This window comes from Sabethes cyaneus, chromosome 2, assembly GCF_943734655.1.
Source record: "Sabethes cyaneus chromosome 2, idSabCyanKW18_F2, whole genome shotgun sequence".
In the NCBI taxonomy this organism is placed as follows: domain Eukaryota; kingdom Metazoa; phylum Arthropoda; class Insecta; order Diptera; family Culicidae; genus Sabethes; species Sabethes cyaneus.
This window is the reverse complement of record NC_071354.1, coordinates 73,588,553-73,611,730: the sequence shown is the minus strand read 5'-3', so window position 1 is coordinate 73,611,730 and position 23,178 is coordinate 73,588,553. Positions and strand designations below refer to the sequence as shown.

The window sequence follows — 23,178 nt, the reverse complement described above, 5'->3', positions numbered from 1 at the left end:
GTTTATAGTCGAAAAACTGTATATGTATAGCATAAGAAAACGAATCAAAGGCATCGAGAGGAATTTAAATTGTCCAAAAGTAATTTAGTTATTATTAATTCAAGCGCATTTCCCTCGCCTATCTCGAATGATTCGGTCGTTGGTTGGTAGGTACAGGCTAATTAGCGCAACCACGATAAAAATGTGCTTCTATGGCCTGACGCAAAGAGGAAGTTTGCGTCGTTGTCGTAGTCACCATTTGTGGCCATTGGAACAACGCAATAATAAAGCACCTAGACAGTAGTTAGTCGGCAAGTGAAGGTGTACATGCTGGAAAAGTTTGCTCACGGTCGCGGACGCGGTGTGTGGCTTCGGTTGCTTCGGCTTTGGAAAAAAGCTGTTCCTCGTGCGGCGCGCCGAACTGATTGCGCGAGGAAAACCTGCCAGTACCTAAGTCGATTTATTTTTTTTTTTCAACATAACCAACAATGATTGCAACAATAATATCAACAACCGTATATCGCAAGAAGAAATAATAGCAAAGAGAGAGCGGCGTCGTTTGGAAGCAATTCACGGCTGGATCCGTTTGCTTTTGGTGGCCGGAGTGTGAATGAATAGCGGGCAGTGGCGGCGGTAGCCTCGGTTATCATTGAACGGCGCGTGCATAGTGCTTCGACGGAGTTGGTAGTGTGTCTGGACGCGAGTCTACGGCTGGAGGCGTCGGTTTTTGCGTGCTTTTGGCGGTACGGGTTCCCACCATACGGTTTCTTCACTCGCTGTTCCCGGTTGTGGTTGGGTTGCGTGGATTTGTTTTTTGTTTTATGTGTCAGCTCTGGCTCACGTGTTTTCTGCGATCCTTTGTGCCTGTGTACCCGTGTATGGGCACTGTCCTGTCCTGTCCTGTGTCGTGGCCGCTCAAAATTCAATTTAGCGGATTGGAATTTCGGTGCGCTTGAACATTAGTTGTTTCCATGTCACAGGACAATTGCTCGCGGAACTGTGCGGTTGCTGGTACCTACTGTGTCCAATCTGAAGTCTAATGTGTAAGGGTGGTGGAATGAATAAAGTTTTTTCAAGTGATGTGTTTCCGCGTGTTGAAATTGTTGTGCTTATTGTCCTTGGGCATATCTGTGTATATTTAAATGATAAAGCCTCGCTACCAGAGCACTCTGTGATTCACTCCTCGTTTCTTCAACAGAGCTAAACTGATATTGAAACAGGTGTTTACGTGAAGTGCAGTGGTGAAGCGTACAGCTCTCCAAACGGTTGCTTTTTCTCCGCTGCCGCGGGTGGATTATGAACAGTTTTTTCGGCAATCGATTTACCAGAATGTGGACCACGGCAGTGCTGAATGCCATAACGAACCGCACCAACTCGGCTTCCAAGAACCTTTCCGTTCGCTACTCCTCGATTCCGAATAATGACGGTGGCCCGTCGTCTGCGTCGAGCAGCAATCTCAGCAAGATTATCGGGGGCTCCGGAATCATTCTTCCGCTGGACGTCGAGGAAACCGTTACGTGCTTCTGCAGGTTAGTTTTCAATATCCGTCCAGTTGCTACATTTGTTCGAAAGAGTTTCCTAAAAAACAGGAAACAGCTAGTAAGTTTTTAAATTCAATTTTTTCGCAAACCTTGGTTTGGTCTTTGAAATTATCTATTTGTACCTTTGCGACATACAGAAAATGACTAACAGACTATAATCAAATTAACATGAAGGTACCGCTACAAAAAAAAAACCGATTCGATCGTAAGCATTAAATATATTTGCACTACAGTCAGTTTGTATTCGTTAAGTGTTATTTTGTACAGATACATCGTGTATTCGATAATTCGAAGTGTAAACTTTGTTTTACATTATTCGCTAAATATTAGCGAAATGTTTATGTAGTTGACGTTCACAATATTGGAGACTAAATTGATATTTATTCTACAACTTCAAAAGTAATGAGAATTTCACCTGTCGTTGATCCAATTTGGTCTAAGCTTTTTAAGAGCTTTCTAAAAATCTAGATCTTTCTTTCCTTCACATTAGTCACTACAGACGGAATATGTGTCAAACCATTGTTGCCATAAAAAGGTCAGTCCTTGCTCGTTAACGCTGTTTTTTTGGTGAATATGCTCTGTTGCGCTTGCATGGATGCGGTCACTTTGCAGTACAAAGTAAATTGTTTGCGGATGGTTAGTTGCTAACAAGCGTAGCGTAACACTACTTATCAGTAGTTGACGCTTTTGTGCGGTAAAAAGTCCTAAATTTCGTGTAGGTATCTCCATGGTACAAACTGGCACTGCACTCAACACTACAACATTTTGGATGAAAACTCCTCAGAGCCAACCTTCGTGGTCGCCACGTTCTCGCTAGCAGCGAACAGGAGTGTTAGTTGCCACACTCAGTGTAGCAACGTGGTTGGTAAAGGTAAGGCAGGACTTGCTGGTTGGGTACGGTGGAGTAAAATGTAATTTAATGCATATTTAAAAAATGCAAATGTATATTGTATAAATTTTAAAATTTTAATTTTTATTAAGAACGTTCCGTTCATGCCGCAAGTGCCTGGCACCTGATATCTGAAAGTAAAATTTACACAAAGTAAAATAAATTACAAAAATATTTTTTTTTTTGAATATTCCGACATTAATTTAAAAATATAGGTATACTATAAATATATGGTTTGAATCAGTCAAATCCTTTCAGTGATACATCTCGCGCCATCCACCCATTCACCGGGAGAAATCGGGTGGTGGTGCTCAGCCAGCAGAAAATGCAAGGCGAAACCCGTTGGACCGTATGAACTAGTTTCGAACGGTTGATGGCGGTTTTTCGAGAGTCTATGGCTATGGTTATATATGTTACCGTATATATGAATGTTTTTCCTACTGCTGCTGCTGCTGCTGCTGCTGCTGCCTGGGCTGTTGTTACTGGTAGTATTCGGGTGGATACCGGTGGTAATGTTGTGCATTATGTTGTTTCGGCTGATAACGATGACAGAGTTTTCCGCAATGGGAAAGTTAATAATGGCACACGTTATTGCGTTTTGCGTGGCAAGGCTCTCGCTTGGGTGTGGTGTGGGTTTGGGGGCAGTAGCAGTAGGGTACAATCAAAGGTGATGATAGTTGCGTCAAGCTAGACTTTGATTGGGCTGGCAGCTAATTTGTTTATGTCACAATGATGAGCTCATCTATCAAAAAAAAAATTTTTTTTTCGACAAATGGATTACCTTTTTTTGCGAACCTGTTATAGCAATATCATAAACATTAATTAAATTACCATCGCGGATAATAACCTGAAAAGTTTAATTTGGCACCAAATTATGAAGCACAGATTTCATAATATTTTCTCAATCCTTCAGAATCGCTACCTTGAGCTCATCGACAAAAAAATACTATTTTTAAAATATATATAACAGTAGTCTATCCAAAAGACGGACGGTGCTTCATAGTATCCCTAAAGTGGGACAAGACTTGATGGGGAAAGAAAGGAAAATTAGGTAAAGGCGGAGCATTAAAGCTATAATTACCTGGTTCGTAGTTCGTTACCTTTTACCAATCTAGGAGATCCATGGGCCAAAGCAGGTTGTAATGCCATTCACAACTGGTTGAGAAAAATGCTGCTTGCCCTTGGTATATATTCTACGAACTAGGATTTCCCAGATGTTTTCGACAGGATTTAAAGTAGACGAGCAAATCAAGTTTCTGGTCGTTGATACACTACGCTGTTTGGTATCCTTTGTGATCTAAATAGCTTTCCAAAACCTGTATGTAGTCCTTGCTATTCAGTTTGAATGATGTGAATGCTATCTTGAGCTTTCTGGTTGTACAAAATCCCAATCAAACTATGCAAGTGTCTCCACTGAAATTTTGTTGGGTGTATTGTTCTTCCTTCCCTGAATCACGTCAGTATCCATCACGACCATCCAAGTTCAACTTTTTTCGTCACCTTAAATGACCTGAAATCGTACGCCGTCTTACAGTCCACAAACAGCTGATAAGTCTGCGATTTGTATTCTCGGAACTTGGCTAGTAACTGACGCAGAGTAAACATCTGATCCAACGTGGAGCGACGAAATACAGCTGGGTACTTGCCAACGAAGGACTCCTCTAACGGGCTTAGTATACAGAACAGGAATTGGGAAAGCCTTTTACAGGCAGAATTGAACATGTGTGTTAAAACTATCAATGCCTTGATAGTTTTAACACACGAGTCGGTGTAAGCTGGCTTCATTTAGAATTGGAACAAACTTTTGCTCATATTGTAGCGCTCTTAATGGACGGATTTGGAAGTTCTTGGCGTCCACGTGTCGGTAATTGTTAGCTTCACATATGTATTTTTGACATTCCGCAAAATGACTGTATTTTGTAAACAAACAACATGAAATGTCGACCGGAAGCTGCGTGGTAAGATTTTGAAGACTATCAAGAGGAATCCCAATCTGTCGGACCGTGATTTGGCCAAACAATTCGGTGCTGCCCATAGTACCATGAGGAGAATTCGACTCCGGGAAGGAATCAAGTTGTATCGAGCTAGCAAACAGCCAATCCGAACCATAAAACAGAATAGTGTGGCCAAAATCCGTGCTCGAAAGCTATACGACCGAGTACTAACCAAGTTCAACGGGTGTCTTCTGATGGACGATGAAACCTATGTCAAGGCTGAATTCGGACAAATACCAGGTCATTTTACATGGCAACGGCTTGGGGGGATGTTCCAAGCAAATTTAAATTTGTTTTTGGCGACAAATTTGCATGAAAATTTATGATTTGGCAGGGCATTTGCAGCTGTGGCAGAAAAACAAAAGTTTTCGTTACAAATAAGACAATGACGTCGGAACTGTACCAAAAGGAATGTCTCCAAAAACGAATTTTGCCGTTCATTGTATCCCACCACCATCCAACCATGGCCAGATTTGGCAAGCTGTCATTACAGCAAAGTCGTTCAAAAATGGTATGCAGAGAAAGGGGTCCAGTTTATTCCGAAAGACCTTAACCCACCCAATTGCCCCCAGTTTCGCCCTATTGATAAATACTGGGCAATCATGAAGAGGAGACTCAAAGCAAAGGGAAAAGTTGTCAAAGACATCAATCAGATGGAGACCTGGTGGACGAAGAAAGTGTGCACCGCTTAATGAGCCATATTACAGGAAAAGTTCGAAAATTTTTTCGAAACCGTGATGAATAATTTTATCACGGTTATAAAGTTATAATAAATAACTGAAATACACGCAATTGTTTTTGTTCCAATACTGTCTGATGCAAGCTTTACTTTAGAAAAAAGCTCAAATGAGGACATTCAACCACTCCTCCGGCAATCATTCTTCCGCCCAGATCCTGACAATCAGCCACTAGATTGCTTCGTCTCTGCTTTTAGAAATTCAGCCGGGATACCATGCTTCCCAGTAGCTTTACCGTTTTTCAGCTCACTAATTACCTTATTAGCCTCCTCCTATGCTGGTGACTCTACAGCACGGCCATCTCCGCTTGGATGGTAATCTCCGTGTTTACTTTTCCATTCCAGAGCGTCAGAAAGTGCTTCTTCCGCTTGGCTGCTACCGCCGTTATGTTAGTAAGGCTTGTTCGCGACAAAATTTGGACACCCCTAAACACACACAGCTTCGGAAATACATTAACAATGAGTGAAATATTTTGCAAGTAGAAGACGTATGTCTGTTCTTTCTGAAAATATAACACTTGTTTGTTACAAGCGTTCAGCGTAAAATGGCGTCGAAAGAAGAGCAGGTGCGAAAAGCAATTGTGTGCGGTCGCAATGAAAATCCGGATCTCTCGTTAAGAAAACTTGCCAAAAAGCTTGGATTTCCTCCAAGCACTGTTCACAGTGTTTTAAAATCGTTCGATACTCGCTTGACAACAGCTAGGAAGAAGGGAAGTGGAACAAAAACGGATCTGAGGAACCACCACAAGGATGCGAAGGTAAAACAAATATTACGGAGGAGACCAGATCTTGCTCGTAAAATAAAAATGTCGCCAACATTCGTGCACATTTCTAAGCAGCGACAAGGCATAAAGTCTTTCAAGGTGAGGACTGTGCCAAACCGCAATGATGAGCAAAATACGACGGCCAAAACACGCGCTCGTAAGCTTTATCGCGAATATTCAACGAAGTTTCCATGCATTATAATGGACGATGAAACGTATGTCCTAGAAGACTTTAAACAGCTTCCTGGTATGTCTTGAATGGCGTTGCAGAGCATGTTAGGACAAAGAAGAAAGCCAAGTTCCCCAAAAAATATTTAGTATGGCAGGCCATATGCAGCTGTGGTCTAGCAAGCAAAAGTTACATCCCTACGGGAATGGTTCACAAGGAAATATACCGTGAAGAATGCCTGCAGAAACGATTGTTACCGTTCATACACAGCCATGATATACCCGCGCTGTTTTGGCCTGATTTGGCATCCTGTCACTACGTCTAAGATGTTTTGGAATGGTATGATGCTAATGGAGTTCATATTGTACCGAAGGAGGGGAATCCACCTAACTGTCCAGAGTTACGCCCCATCGAGCGGTATAAGGGCTTTGGCGAAGAGAAAGCTGTCCCAGCACAAACAACAAGCAACAACTATAGATAAATTTCGAAAATCTTGGACAAACGCAGCTAAATTGATTGCCAACAAGTCTGTATTGACCCTCATGGCAAGGGTAAACTCCAAAGTTCGCCAATTTATCATGCAGACCAAATAAGTAATGTTAATTTGTTTGATAATTATTAACTATACACACAGAAATGCTATAAAATTGTTTCATGGATTTAACTTCTAGCAAATTTGTTTTATTGCAAAATTGAGGTGTCCAGATTTTGTCGCGAACAAGCCTTAAATAGGTAGCTAACGCTATCATTGCACACAACAGAACTCCGCATGTCGATGCTCCTCTGTGTCGAAGAGTACGTGTTCTTCGTATTCGCGCTTTTTAGACAATGAGTTCTTTTTCCGTAGCTCTAGTCTCTCTATACCTTTCTCTGTTCGTGTAGCCGCAGTGAGAATGACTCCTGACCTGGTTGAGAGTATCACTCTCTGACATTCGGCGTCAAACCAGTTGTTCTATCCTCCACGCGTCGTGCCTACCACCTCTCTCGCAGTTATTTCAATGGCAACATGGAGGTTTCTTCACAGCCCACTTATATCTTCTTCCTTTTTTTTCCTGCTGTTCTGCGATTTGTTGATCAAGCTTTCTGGCGTAATCCGCTGCCACAACATCTGCCGTCAACCGCTAGATGTTGAAACGTAGCGTCTTCTCAGTGCGAGTCTTCGCCGCGCTTGATAACCTTGCACGAATCTTACCCACGACGAGATAGTGGTCAGAGTCGACATTTGGTCTCCGACAAGACCGTACATCGATGACCAATCCGAAAAGTGTCGACCGTCAATCAGGGCATGATCGATCTGAGAGCTTGGGTCTCTATTTGGATGCCTAAAGGTGTGTTTAAGAATGTGTTAGACGTAGAAAGTAGGTGCTACAAATGACGATATCTCTGGCCGCGGCAAAGTTCACAGACCGTTGTCGACAGATCAAGGCTGTGTTTTCCAATGGCAAGACGAAAGAATTCCTCTCTCCCGATTTGCGCATTTGCATCTCCGATGATGATTTTTACGTCGTATTTTGAGTACTATCGAAAGTTTTGCTCGAGCCTCAACATCATCGTATTTATCATTTATCTTTGCGTAAACATAGGTTACTCTGTAGTTGATGAATTTGTCTTTAATTCTCAACACACATATACAGTCTAATACGAGCCTGCACTACTGATTCATAGAGAGTTCGGATATTCCATTTCATAACGTTATCGTCTACAATCGTTATCCATAAATCGTTCCCTTGTTCTTTGCCGTGTCCGTTACCTTTGAGTCCTCACCTGGGGAATAGGAGCTGAAGTTCGCACCTCATAGCTTACGTAGCTGTTATAATATGTACATGAAGCATTTCCAGTTATGGCTATATCGATCGTCATCGTTTGGTTTAGATCTTCGCGGAGGCGCTAGAGAAGCAGTGCTATATTTGGCTCTCCCTCTAGCTAACTCTTCCCGTTTCATCCCACAGCCTCTGTTTGTGGACTTGAATGCGACGTACGATTCAGTCAAACGAACTTAGCAATAGCAAATGATGCTAAACCGTAGTTTTCTGACGAAATCACTTAAGCTGATTCTAGCTAGATCTAGATAGCTCATAATTACGCGTCAGAATGGCGGGTGAGACCTCAGCCCCTTTTGTGACGTTGGATGAACAGAAGCAACATTGCCCTGGAAGGTGCAATACGAAGAGCAAACGTGGAAATGAATGGGACTATCAACACGAAATCTCACATGCTTCTTGGTTTTGCGAATATCGTCGATATCATCGGAATCAACTGTAGAGCAGTGGAGAAGGCCTTACGCAATATGAATTAGTGGCGGAATTCCTGTATCTTGGTGCGTTCGTAACAGGTTGCAACGATGTAAACTGCGAAGTAAAACGACGAATTGCAGCCGCGGATCTGGCTTTCTACAGATTTCGTTACCAGCTGATGTTTTGTAGTTTGCAAATTCGCGTAAAGCTGCTGTTCCATAGAACATTTATACTCTCGGTAGTCATTTACGACCGTAATTTACCTGTTTCTTGGATGACAATGGCTTTCCCGATTTGTCGGACTTCAGTTCCTTCTCGTTTTCTCGAGCATATTGTCGGCAATCCCTCTGCACTTGGCGCACTTTCCCTATTCGTGCTGGAGCCCAGCCGTTTCGCACAATCGTCCAGGAGTTTTTGCTTGACATCATTCATCCGACCGGGTTTCCAGAGTGGTGGTGAGCGCGTCGAACGAGCTTGGAAGACTCCTCAAAATCATCGCGACCATGAGATTTTCCAGCTTTTGTTCGGCATTCGCAAGGCTGCTGAACAGTTCCTCTATGGCGAAATCGTACTCCGCCATGTCCTCTTCTTCGGAATATCGTTGGGCGCAAATCTGCTTTAACAATGAGACCCATGACGTCTTCCAGAAAAATCTTAAGAAAGTCTTCAGTCTCGCAGTAGAAGCGTGCTATTGTGATAGCAGCGGTTGGACAAACATAAAACTCAAGTGGTTTGAACGGTTTGAGCTGGCTAGCGAATGAATATTTATTGTCTCCTACGTACAGAGTACGTTGCTATGACTGGATTCGATTTGGTTGTTCATTGCTTCGTTACTATGCAATTGGAATTTGCACCACAATAATCTCGAACTTTTCTTCGAATACCACTTATCATCATATTTTGGATACTGTGTTGGTTAACCTGAGCGACCATTTTGTTTCAATATTTTTTTATTTGAGAGAATTGAAGACAGTTGGATGGATTGATGTCCTTGTTGAAGAAATCCATCTCATTATCTCGAAATCATTTATAGGTTCTTCACCCGGTAAAAACTACTTTTATTTAGGTGCATGCAGTTTCCTAGGTTTACTGACTAGTAGGGATTATCCCTTAGTTAAATCCGAACGAGCAGTAGCGAGAAAGGACAGCATGTACGCAACGTTTGACAAATTGAAGGCCGTGAACATTTCTGGGCGAATATGACGTTCGGCCATTCGTGTTTCGGCCTATTCTGAATCGTCCATTCGTGATTTGGCCATTAGATATTTTATGCCATTTGTTTTTACGGCCATTCGTAGGTAATCCATCAAGTATAACTTCTTTGAACCAAAATTAATCGTGACGAACTTTTTAGCTCTGAAAAAGAAAACATATCAAGAAACATTTTTGTTGTATAACAGCTTATTAAGCGCCTGTTATCCGATGATTAGCTATACAACGGTTGAATAAGCTACTATTCAACAAAAATATTTGTCTGGATTTCAAAACAAATCGATGTCAATACATTCCTGATCCGACCAGTAGAAGCGCTGCAGTGAAATAAACAGTGCGTCCAGATGACTCGAGCTTTAAATTGTGATAGTAGCTTTTACTGAGCTTTTCATGATTTTTTTCATTATTATGCGATTATGTGTGTAAACACACAAAGGTGGAATCGCACCTGATTTAATATAGGAATGCAATAATTTCTGTGGCTTTCTAGATAGTTTTATCTGACCGTAAATTTCAACAAAAGAAGAGCTCTTTTATTCTGCTCACTTTTCATTGTCATGAAAATTAAGCTTGTATTCTCTGATGGCCCGCTAACATTTTTTTATTTCATGCGAAATTTTCATGTTAACGGACGCGCTTTGTTTGTGATAAGAGACAATTATTTGGTAGCTCACGAGAATGGGACCGGCAGTGAGCCGTCATGGCAGGTGGGCGGCACTGAGCAGGCATAAACACGGTAGTGAACCAAAATTCGCAGGCGAACTATGACAGTGGAAGGATTCAATTTATGGGCGGACACGCTGCGGGGGCAATAACGCTCACTCGACTAGCAGCATCGCTGCAGATAGATCGTAATTGAGGCCATTTCCGCCTTTTAGTGTATAAAAATTATGTCAGAGGAGGATATATGTGTATTTAATCAACAACCGTAACGTAACTGTTTGCCGAACCGACATAATTTACATTGTAGAATATTAAAAATGTGCTTCCTTGTCACTTTTTTAACGATATCCTGCTATTAATTTTTAAAATCGAATGATTTCGAATGACATTCTGTTATCATTATCACAATATGGCTTATAAATAGATTCTACGTAATTACCTTTACTGGTACAGCATTGGTGAGTGGCCCTGCACATGACTTGCCATGAATTGTTTAATCCTTGAACTGGTACACCAGAATGATGGTTGTATGATTTGAAAATTTCACGTGCATAGCTACTTACATCAGTTAGTGAATTTTCAGCTCATCAAACCTTTTTTTTGTCATGTACGTAAAATAGTTTCCGGAGGGTGAAAAGCGCAACTTCACTGCATAAGAACCGTTTTGCAGTCGAAACCATAAGGCTAAACAGACTACTGGAAAACCAAGCTGGTTGGAAACAGGTTCAATGCGAAATTTTTTTTTTGGTTTGTGAATGCTGCACTTTGCTTTCAGCTCTGCTGTATTTTATTCACAGTTTGCCAGGCCAGAGTCGAATACCTATATAGATATGGAATAGTGTTGGACAAACTGCATGTATTCGAGCGATTTTTTACTGGAGCACCGGTAAAAGTAGCAGCCAGGATATGCGTTCAATGTATTCGGGCGTTTCTGTTGCAAGCACGATTACTGCTGTGCAAATTGACATGCTGAATACAGAATTTATTTCCAGTGGAATCCATCGACAGCAGTGCGGCTGGAAATCCATCGAACGAATTTGGTTATAATCCTATCCCTGTTTGTGACAACGTTTGGCAGAAGCGGTGGCTCACAGCGCCGATAGAATGGATGTGGAAATTTGTAACAGAAATTGGCTCGGAAGTTGGGAAACGGTAGCCTTCGTTCTGCTGTGCGGTTTCGCTATACGAACGATTGTGACAGAAATGTATTTTATTCGGACATTTTTTTGAATGAATCGAGTTGTTACGAGTATTTGGATATTAAACGAAAGTAGCATCGTTTTATTGTAACTATTTGACGGTTTCACATTTGATCGCATTTTTCATAGGTTTAACCATCACTACCAGAAAATAACATTATTTATATAAGACAATTCTGTGCAATAATCGCAATAGTATTTGTATAAATAGATGTTGAATGATGTCTTCTGCAACAATCTTACGTAATTTATCTTACTTACTTAATTTATATTGCTATTGACAGATTGTCAATTTTCCCTACGAATAATTCAGCAGGGTTGGCTCGAGAAATATTTTATCAGGGATCCTCATCGTTTACATCGAAGTATGTTTTATGCTCAAATTTTCATGCACATTTTAGTTGAGGCCTCCCAATGCCTGTTTGAATTTTCTGCTCAAGCTAACAATTTTGTACGTTATTCCGATTAACCACCATACAGTTATAAACGGCTTTGAAACCGTATGATTTCTAATTACCGGACGCAGTCATTTTCTTAAGCATAGATTCCTTTGCTCTTTATGCGTTAACGCTTCATCTGCTCGATACGGCAATTGGCGTTTCCACGTTTCCGAGCTATCCGATATAACACTACTGTTGCGTTCACACGGTGCGTTGATTCGAAAAAATGCATAGAAAGGAACAAGTTAATAACAAGTCAGAGCAAATTATGTTGGTAGTAATCGCAGACGCAATACCGTGACCGCTTGAAGTTCTTGCAAACCAAAAGCAGAGTTTGGTACACTTGAAAAATGTAGACTAGCGTGGAGGAAAGTTAGGTTGCCGATGCTTTTAGCCTACCATTCTATGAATGTTTGTTTACTTTCTCACCGTTTTTAGCCGTAATCAATTATAATTAACTGGTTTCTTTACTTTTCCTTTTGCAGGTAAGCACTGTATAGAATCGGCTGTACACTGGAATTCTCATGCACGGTAAAAGTACGAGTAACAAGATGCGGCTTACTATTTAATAAGTAATAGTACAGTAGTATAGAATTTACTATTGATGAAAACAACGATTCGAAATGTGGACGACTTGCAAAGAAGCATTTAATGACATGAAAAGACACTCTCATAAGTTCAAAACCATGCTTACGAGACCATGCTTTGGTGGTTTGCTTAAAATAACGAGAGTTGGCTGTTCTGAGCAAGTTTGCAATCAACGCAGCGCTGTTCGAGACCAAGAGTACAACCAGAAAAGTTTCTCAATTTATCTGTACTTACTAATTTGAACACGATTATCGCAATGAGACAATGATATCCATTAGCAGAATAAGATACTTAAGATTTCTGCCGGTTTCATCTAATCGGTGAGAATCCTTTTCGAAATCAACTCACGTATCCTCATTACAAGCTTTAAGTGTGACACCGTTCCACTACTGGCATCCAGATCTTTTCCATTGTTCCAACCCGTGAGGTGATTGAAATTTGGTCACGTGCGAGTTCATATTTTTGTTTTGCGGAGGTGTCTCAAACAGTGGTGCAAGGTGCTAGGCAAATATAGGGTACGGGAGGGTATTCCCAGCACGCTACTAAATTCGGCATACATTACCTTTTTTTGCTGCGCTTTCCCAAATAAAAACTTTGCCGCTATATATCAATACTGAAACGAATGTAGCTCTCATAAGCTTTAATGTGTTATAACTATTTTCATAAAAATTTAAGTAATTTGCTAAGTTTTATTCAATAAACATCAAAGCCACTGTTTTTCCACTGGCACGTAATCAGGCTGAAAAAAACCAGCAGCAATCGCTTACGCGTATCCGCTCTTGATGATGATTTGGAAAACACAATTATGATCACGTTTACTTATACTAGAAACTAAACAGCTGTGATTATGCTATCACTGAACAATTCTACTTCTTTTTAACACGGAAGAACACAACAATTCCCCACTGATATGAAGATATAAATCAATTTTCATTCATTAGCCATTAGCAGCATTTTGTTTTTAATTCCAGCATATGGTGCGTTATTTACACTACTACCAATACGTGAGGCCTGAAACACCTAAAACGCTTCTATCGTGTTGACATAGCTGGTACTTGAGTGACAACCACTTGCTTCTGGTGCTAATGTATATGAACGATTCAATGTTACACTAGCGCCAGCAGCAAGCTGTTGTCACTGCAAAACTAATTATCTTCAATGAGCCCGGAATGTAGGCAATAGCGACACATTATCCATCGGTCTCTCTTTTGATCTGTTTTTGAAAAGCATTCAATCCCTGTGCTGGCTATTTAGGCCGGTCGGATTTAAAAAAAACACAGACACCACTATAGAAAATGGGCTCAATTTAGTCGCTGCGACTTCATCGTTTCTCGCGACTATAACTCAAATTCAGTAGCGTTTTATTAAGAGCAAAATACACTCCGATATTCAGTAAATATTATTCTATCAACTGGTACAAAAATCTTGTCTAGAATAAATATAGTCGCAACGTAATTCCTGAATATTGTTTAGGCTATCGCTTAATGGGCTGGAAATACCCACCGGTACCCTACGTGTCGACGTTCTACCCGGTGGATGGATTGTTTTTTTTTTCTTCCCAGGATAGCATATAAATAAATTGCAATGCTTAGAAATTGTGCTTTCTATGCAAAGAAGCAAACCAGGAAGTGCATTTCTTGGGGCACTTATGGTGACACTGCTCTGCACCACTTCGGTTCTGGCAGGAGCAGTTTCCATCTCAATTATTTACCTAGTAAGATAAAGTTTTATGAGGATGTCTTGTCGAGAAGGGGATTTCTCTTTGCCAAACAGAATCAACGTTCCAGCAGTGGTTTTTAAATAGCTGTCTACACCGCTTTCTAAAGTTGACGTTGTTGGTCTTCTGGTAAAGTGATAGACTCTATCACTATATATGAGTTTTTAGTATGTTGCCTTTCTATACTTAGACTAGTCCGTTGAGGGTTATAATAGAACTTATAGTAAAGAGCCAAGCTTGCAAGATTGATCATTGCATAATTAATGTAACAGGTCATATTTTGTTTGAATTTTAAATTATTCAGTGCGGGTGATGATTGCCTGATGAAAATACGTGTTCGTGGTAATCTCTGCACAGAAATTTATGCATAGCTAATCTAATTGAAAGGAGTTACTTGAGAATATAGGATGGGAGAACAAATTTATATCGATGAATGCTTCTCCGGTTGCGTATTTCACAAGTCATGCAATCATATAATATTATTGAATTATTTTTCAATAAACGTTATAGGGTGATCTATGTATTTTGGACAGACGTTACGCGTACTAATTAACATCAAATAAATTTTCCAACCAGTGTCATGGTTACTGCAGTATTTCTTTCCAGATAAATCTCTATATGTGGCAACACTGCTTATAACAATCCCATTTTACATATCTATTTAAGGCATCTTATGATTGCAGCATCACATTTATCTATCTTGCCGTAGCCACGCTACGGATAATCAAAATTTTATATGACATCATTCTACTTAACTAAGGCGCACAATTATTACGTTACCTACTAATCGTCTAATGAATTTTCACACCAATAACTTCCTCTATGAGTGTGGTACTATTTTCAGTCCCTTCTGTTACTAACTCCTAAAGGAAATGCTACCTGCCTCGGACTAAATATCCATTGGGATGCTACGTAGGTAGGTACACTTGTTACGAATGGTCGAATCGGATGAAGTCTATTTTTACGATCGGAAAACTTTCGCGCAAACATTCTTCGACCGCTGCTGTCAGAGCATTTTCTCGCTGCAACGCCCGCCGTCGATCGTGTTCCCATTTCGTGGAGCTGTGACTTCATATCTCCAACGATTGACAGTTCCGCCAAGCTGTTTCGGAGCAATTGCTAAAAATATCTAGTGCCGAGCTACAGTCAGTGTGATGATGCATTTCGATGACATATTTTCTTGCATGTTTAGTGGTTCTTTCTAGATGTGGCAATAAGTTATGGTAAATTTTGCAATATGAGTACCATTTCTAAAATAAAGCAAAAGCCCAAATATAACTATATATAGCCTTTGGTAAAAAGTTGAACTTTGACTTTGCAGTCGACTGTTAGTCAACAGGTTGCAATGCTCTTCATACATCAATTTACAATTGAATATGTACTGCAGTGTTTACTAAACCGTGACTACCGCAAGGTTGACCTTAAAATGTGATTTATCTTGTGCTATTGGTATCTATTCGTACTAGAAATGACGTCTCTAGGTTGTAAGCCAATATTGAAGCACACGTCAGTACCTACATATTGATTTTTCTCCTTGCAACGTTGGTGAAAAGTTAAATTTTACATTCTCAAAGCAGTTGGAGCAATTGGTTTTTTTTTAATTCAGAGAAGATTGATGAACTGTTGGTATTTTTTAAATTAGCGAGTGCCGCTTAGATGTTATTTAACTTGGTTACGCCTGTCCAAACTGATGACAACAACTACTGCTACATTTATTTTATGGCCGTTCCCAAAACAAGACAGTATTATTGACCTTAAACCTGGCGAGAAATCACGGCTTCGCTGTTCGGTACGTTTAAAGACTAATAGAGTCAGTTATTTTTGGACCGTGTTTCTTCATGTACGTGTCATTCCGGTTCACAGCGGAAACCAGCGCTTCAAACGAAAATTACTGTTTTTCAACCAGAAGGGAGCTGGTTTTATACAGTTTTTCCCCGACCGATGAGCGAGCGATCTATAGGAGGTTCGGCATGTGGCCTTTTTCGGTTAAGTTTTGGAAATGTAAAGCATTTAAACAGGACTAGATGATATAGTAGGTAAGATCCTCTCCCGAGTTGAAGGATTGGGAGGTGTGGATTCAAGAAAAATAAACAAGCGGCACTAAATCTTGATGTATATATTCTTAGTTTTACCGTAACGTCAATCGGGTAACGATGCTTTTTATGGCTTGCAATGATATTTTAGCCAACTGTAAATGAGATAATGTTTCGCCTAATTAATTGTAGTAACGTCTTGTCAGAGATTTTTTTTGTATATTTCATTTATTGCTGACGATGCTGCTGGCAATGGCAGAAATTGCCATTGGCAAAAGGAAAAAAATAGCTTCTCTTGGTGAAAATTTAAAATTTGCAAAAGTTCCTAAAGTTAATAGTAATTAATAGAGTCGCTGTGGCTTTTCTTCCATGTACTCGGTCCTGCGTCGCCAATGAATCATTGAAAAAGCTGAAAAATCTCACAGATGGCTCCAGCATAGACATGTTCTGTTAAACATACTCGACGAACGACTGTCAAACTGCATTTCAACCTGATGGGTCCACCCAAAACGGCCGATTCAGATTAACCGTCAGCAACCGTCAATAGCAACGGAACGGTAAGAAATTATGACGTGTAAACTGTATCAGCCTTAAACTTTACTCTAAATATGGCACGTGGCGCTTTAGTGTCCATCTAGCGGTAAGCATGAGCAAAAGCTACCCAAAATGATCAATTCGTTGAGCGTCTGACAAAAGTCAGTCGGCTTCAACCTGGTTGACACTAGAGATGGTCGGGTATGAAAATTTGAATACCCGAACCCGACCCGTACCCGATTAAGAAAAAAATTGAAAACCCGTACCCGACCCGAACCCGCAAGTTTATTATTTTTGATACCCGAACCCGACCGCAACCCGTCGGGTACGGGTACCCGACCATCTTTAGTGTTAAATGTGGTCAATAGAGATACCCGACCCGACCCGTACCCGGTTTCAAAAACAAAAATTAAGAACCCGTACCCGACCCGAACCCGCAAATTATTTTTTTCCAATACCCGAACCCGGCGGGTACGGGTCGGGTGCGGGTTTCGGGCAAATTTTCCGCTACCCGACCATCTCTAGTTGACACCCCTCTATTCTTGGTTCCGGGGAAGTTCTTGGAGGGAACAGATTTCACTGCACAGTCGTCCGGAATGCTTGCGACATAGCCGGCCCACCGTAGTCTCCCAACTTACGCCACGTGTATGATGGGAATCTCTCCAAGTAGCGCCTGCAGTTCGTGGTTCAAGCGCCTGCGTCACACGCTTTCCGTTTCCAAAAATAATCCGTAAAATCTTTCGTTCAAATACGACACGTGCACATATGTCTTCTGTAAGCAAAATTACAGTCTCAAGTCCATAGAAAACAACCGGTCTGATTAGCGCCTTGTACATTTTGTGCGGCGGCGTATGCTTGTTGATCGAAGCATCTTGCGAAGGAAAAAGTTGGCTTGATTTCCAGCTTGAATGCGTATCTCCTGAATTTCCTTACTCGTTTATTATCGGCGAACAGCGATCCCAAATATATGTACTCATCAACTACTACTAGTTCAACGCTGTCTATATATTTGGTTTTCGACGCATTGATTTGTAACCCAATCCTCCTAGCCTCCGTTTTTAGTTTGACGTAGGTTGCGTCCGCCATCCCAAAGTTTCTGATGATGTCGAAGTAATGATGTCGAAGATGTCTGCGAAGGCTAGAAGTAGGTTTCTTTTACCGAAGATCGTTCCTCTGGTATCGACGCCCTCTCGCCGGATCACACTTTCAATAGCGATGTTGAATAACATATAGGACAGTCCATCCCCTTGTTACAACCCCCTGCACGATTGGAAAGGACTCGAGAGTGCCCCCGAAACACCTCAGAGCCATCACTCGCTCCTGGGTAGCTTCCAATTTGTCCGGAAAACCGTTCTCGTGCATTACCTACTGAAGCTCTCCGCACTCGACTGTATCGTATACTGCCCTGAAATCCCTGAAACTATGATGCGTGGTCACGTTGTGCTCTCGATATTTCTGGAGTAATGGTCGGAGAGTTAAAATTTGAGCCATAGTAGTACGTACCCGCACGGGCTGTTATTGCTCTACAAATTCTCCTGCTATTGGGGATAGACGACGCAACAAAATCTGGGAGAGTACCTTGTAGACGGCGTTGATCAGCGTAATGCCGCGATAATTACAGCAATCGAAGTGACCTTTTTATACATGGGACAGACCACTCGTTCCATCCAAATCCTTGAATTTATCCAGTGAGGTGTCTTTGATAATGTTTTTTTGCCAGTTTTGTAGAGTTCTGCCGAGAGTCGGTCCACCAGGTGGCTCTTTTATTCTTCAGCAGATCGATTTCGCGCCGAACTTCTTCGAGATCGGGAGCCGGCACGCTGGGGCTGTTTCCGCTCCGTCTTCTTATGTTATATTACCATTGAGCACATGGCGCTTGTTTGTGACCAGGTTTTCATCCTAGTCTCTACACATATCAGGCTTTGATGTATATCCTTTTTTCCTCCCCATCGCTTTTTGGCATTCTCCGTCAAACCAATCTTTTTGTGCTCTCGAGGTTTTTACACCTAGTACCATGGGTGCGGCCTTATTGACGACCGAGCGAATCATGTTCCATCCGTCTTCGGGGGTTGAAACATCTAGCTCCACTGAAAATGGTAGAGTTTCATTCAGTAGACGCGCGTAGTTTTCAGCGACCCGCGGGATATTTGAATCGCCAATGCAAAGCTATAGGGCCCGAATACCGGTCTATATATCTTGGCGTTCATATCTCCGATGGCGATTTTGATGTCCAGCGGTGAACAGTTATCGTACGTTGCCTCCAGCTGTGCATAGAACACTTTCTTCTCGTCGTCGGGTCCACCTTCGTATGGACAGTGCCCGTTTATGATGGTGTAGTTGAAGAAACGGCCTTTTATTCTCAACATACGTATTGGGTGCTTTGCCCAAAGTTAAACGCGGTCTAAAGGAAACACCGCGCTTGAAGTAAACACCGCGCTAGAACTATTGCCAGAATGCTGTAAACAGGCATGTTCAACTGGGTCGTCAAATGTAACTAAAACTTTATGATTTCTGATAATTTCTTCCAACAATATCAAAATCGTCCCGGCAACTATGGAAGAGCATTTCATTTTTGAGTTGCACATTGGATATTTTTCAATGAAACTCACAATATCCTCTCGTTGGTAAGATTCTGCCTTGCCCAATTTCCTCGTATGCCCCTTCTCGCTTTTGCGACAGATCACCTGCAGTACTACGATGCCGAACTTTCGGGGTTCTAGCTGTTCATGCATCACTCTGTTGCCACCCACGAAATTGAGCAATCTGCAGTTCCAGGTACCATGCGTCCATTCCATGTCCTTATTTCCTCATCTTTGTCCATGCCAAATGTTCCGAGTTGAATTTTCTTGATAATTCGTAGTAAAAATGGGTTTAGGTAGGTTGCTCATGACGGGATTGCCATCTTAGTTGTAGTGCGGCACACACATTTCTTAATTCTGCTGGATCAAACGCTGTCGTGAGCCGCTCCTAACCTGGAGTGCAACCGCGCACTTGGTTGAGGAGTCGTTAAATCATCAAGAGCCGCTCCTGACATGCGAACAGACGTTATAGGTGGACAAGGCTATTCCTCGTTCAGCATGCGCTCGAGTGCCTTGTTCCCTGTCTAAAAATATTGAATAGAGGAGAGAGAGCTAACACAAACATACTCTCATTTCTCTCTGAGCTCGTTTGTTGTGGAGTAAAGGGGCCTCAAAAAATTTCAAAATTTTAGTTGTCACCCGTTACGATCTTAATTTACACTAGCGATCTCATATTCCAGCTAAGGTTACTCATATTCCAGCTGGTACCGTACCATAAGGAGGTAGGGATAGGAGTTGCTAGAAGTTGTTTAGGACCTCTATGGGGCCTATTTTATACCTGGTGGTACGCGGGGTAGTGATGATATGCATTATCCAGCCGTTCACCAACCAAAAATCTGGTCATTTTATAACAAACATAAAAATTACTCATGTGAGTTCTCTGCGTGCCCGGTCGCCGTGAGCCAAATTCGTACGAATATTCGAATATTTGTATGTTTTGCGCATATACACGATATATTTGTTAATCCGACCTCATGAAATTACATATCTCAAATAGCTGTCTAAAGAAATTCACGAAATCTAATGTTAGCCATGGACGAACTCAATTATTCATCGCTTTCGTATCGTATATATTCTTAGAATGTTTTTTTAAGAACAAGCAAAATTTTTCTGAAACTCGTAACCTACAATCACGCATTTTAATTCACTTTGGTGGCTCGTTCTTAACGTATTTTTAATTTATCGTCAAAGATTGATTAACGTTAATCTTGTAGTTTAGGAAATTTCTTTACACTTCTAGGAAAAAAGCAAGAATCAATCCGTTGATTGGTAATTAATCTAACTTGCTGCGATAATGCGAGTCTGTAAGCAAATAGTTCTTAAATTTAAGAAGTAAACAAATTAATAAGCTTACACGCATTGCCACACGGTTATTAACAATCATGTGTTTCCTTCTCCTTGCTAATCGCTGGAAACGCCTGGTATTTTACGCAGTATTTTTGAAACCAAAAAAAAAATGCAAAAAAAACAAGGCGTTTCCATTGATTCGTAAGGAGAAGGAAACACATGGTTGTTATTAACCGTGCGGTGTTGAGTGTTCGAAAAATATCTAAGTGCCTGAAAACTCCAAACTGTTATGAAATTCGGAATTCAAATTTTTTCATAGTCTTACTGGAAGAGAAAAGTCCGATTTTATCGTCTAACAACATTTGGAAAAAAGTGCAATTTTTTTTCTACACAAATAAATGGAGAAAGCTGGACGTTTTGCTGCATGATGCTCTCGGTAAAAATTTATTTTTCAATACTTTATTAGAACGAAATATTTCTGCTGTTAGCAACCATTGCACATTTTCTTTTTTCCTAATGCTACGGTAATTAGTCATACGAAATATTTGAATAAACATTCCTACAGCATCACATCTCCCACCATGTGCTGTGCACTCACCAACGAATCAAGGTGCACTGGGCACGGGCAGCCAGCTTGGCTTTAATTAATTTTTATCTCAATTACACACGAAAAGTGAATGAGGAAATCGTACCGATTTTCACCGTTCGTTCAGTCTCACTATATTTGTTGTCTCTTTCAGGCAGTAAAAACGCTGCTTGCTTGCGCGCTGTGATCTATGGCCATTGTCTTTGATGGTATAGTTTCACTACGAATCGGGCCTTCTCGTTTCGACTGTCTGCTTGGCTTGGCAGCACCACAACTGGTCAGACGATAAGATGGACTGCTTGCATGTTTACGCTAAAACCCCTCTTCTCTTCACACGCCATTATGATTTGCAATTGTCGTGGTGCTGCCCCTCGGGTTGTTAATTTTGTCTAAGTATGATACGAGTTTTTCCTCTCTTTGGTTGCCAGACTGACTGACTGGTACTGTGGAAGAGCTTAGCTTTAATTTATTTCTGCTGTGATCTCATTTCTGCTTCTGCACCGGCTGTCTTCCTTTCCATTACTGGCTGCGCCATGTTGTTTTTCGTTTGCAGACTGATTCCGAACAATAATAATCAAATCACTTCGCCTTGTTTCGCGTGCGGCGGGTGAATTCGCATACTGGCAGTAAAGTAAATATGCGCCGCGGGTGGTTTGAGGCCGAAACAAAAACAGCAAAATCTAGCGAATTAAGGTCGTCGAGTAGCCGGGAAACTTTTGCCGTTTGAATTGAATAGCGATTCGTTTGGCTAGAGTCCTGAGTGTTGGGGATGGGGGAAATGTTCGTTGACTTTGCTACTATTGTTACAAAGTAATAAACAAGATAGAATTAGTTAAGTTAATGGATGTGCAAAATTGTCTCTTCAGGCTCAGTCACTAAGTTTCAGTCTTTGGTAGATTATTATGGTAAAAGTTTCTATAGCCAAGCACTATGGGAAATCCATTTCGTTTGTTAAATAATTCAGCATCGTGATTGTAATTTGCTCTCAAAAGGTTTACGTACTTTAGTAAAATACAACAACAATATGAAATTGTACGGATACACTCTTCCATGAGTCATAGTTATAATAATTTTCAAATAACCATGTCAGTGGTTTCACGCAAGGATTATGTTAATATACTGTTAACAGTTAGTATTCCTCGCTAGCTTAATTATAATCCTTTAACGTTTTGCAATCGCATCAACCTAGAATGAAATGCGCAAATGTTTGAATGCAATACGTTCTGGTACATGTCAGTGTTTGCCATTTTAGGAGCAGCAGTCCGTTTCAATTTGCATTTGAAATTTAATCTCCATGTCATTTGCTAAAAGCCTTCAATTTCGACTGACGGGGGCGCAAAAGTGGCGTATGCGAACCAAACAATCACGAACATGAACCACTGTTGGCGCTGCTACTACATCTTTTACTTCTCATGCAGTTGGACAGCACGTTTCCATTTAAACTTTTCTCGGTGTCACTTTCCCGTCTCTAGAAGAGTGTGCCAATAAATGACGTGTTGGAAGGTGAGATACAATTGTGCCTGGTATTGAATAGCGTATCCACGCCACCCCGTTTCGCTAGGCTCGATGCCGCTACCCATGTGTGGAAAACAGTAGTTACATACAATGGAAACGGCTGTTGTTTTTATCACGACTTTGTTCTTTGCTGGGATTAATGCAATCGCAACGAGTGTCGCCGACTAGAGAAAGAGAGAGAGGCAGGCAGCCAGTTGTCAGTTTTGCTCGCGTGGGAACAATAAATAAAATGTCCTTGCCAAGTTGACATTTCAATTTCAAGGCTGCCGGCAGTACCCCAAGCCGCCAACTGATTCGTGCCAAGACACGTGGGTAGCTTACACTAGGATGTATTTTTCACACTTTAAGGGTTCTATAACTGTGATTTATGATTAGTTAAGGGTGAAAGTAGACAGAATATAACTTATTTGGTTATCGAAATCACAAAGCAATGTTTTTCTGATTGTAATGAAGTGAGATTGATAATTTATTTTGTTTTTTACGTTTCTACGTATTGTTTGACATACCAAGTTTATGAAG

General features: G+C 41.1%; 1 protein-coding gene across 5 annotated transcripts in view; it reads left to right on the top strand.

Moving 5' to 3' along the window:
* LOC128738844 (MOB kinase activator-like 2) overlaps positions 1 to 23,178 on the top strand; it is a 220,039-nt gene that overhangs the window by 26,535 nt on the left and 170,326 nt on the right. For 2 of the 5 annotated variants that reach the window (XM_053834271.1, XM_053834270.1), the window contains exon 3: positions 1,178 to 1,508. The exons of 1 other annotated variant lie outside the window; for it this stretch is intronic. In XM_053834271.1, coding sequence (XP_053690246.1) covers positions 1,276 to 1,508 — 233 coding nt within the window. In that variant the 5' untranslated portion in view covers positions 1,178 to 1,275. Of the gene's footprint in view, positions 1 to 376; positions 1,509 to 23,178 lie in introns of those variants that run through there. 2 more of the 5 variants (XM_053834273.1, XM_053834272.1) reach the window with 2 other exon arrangements.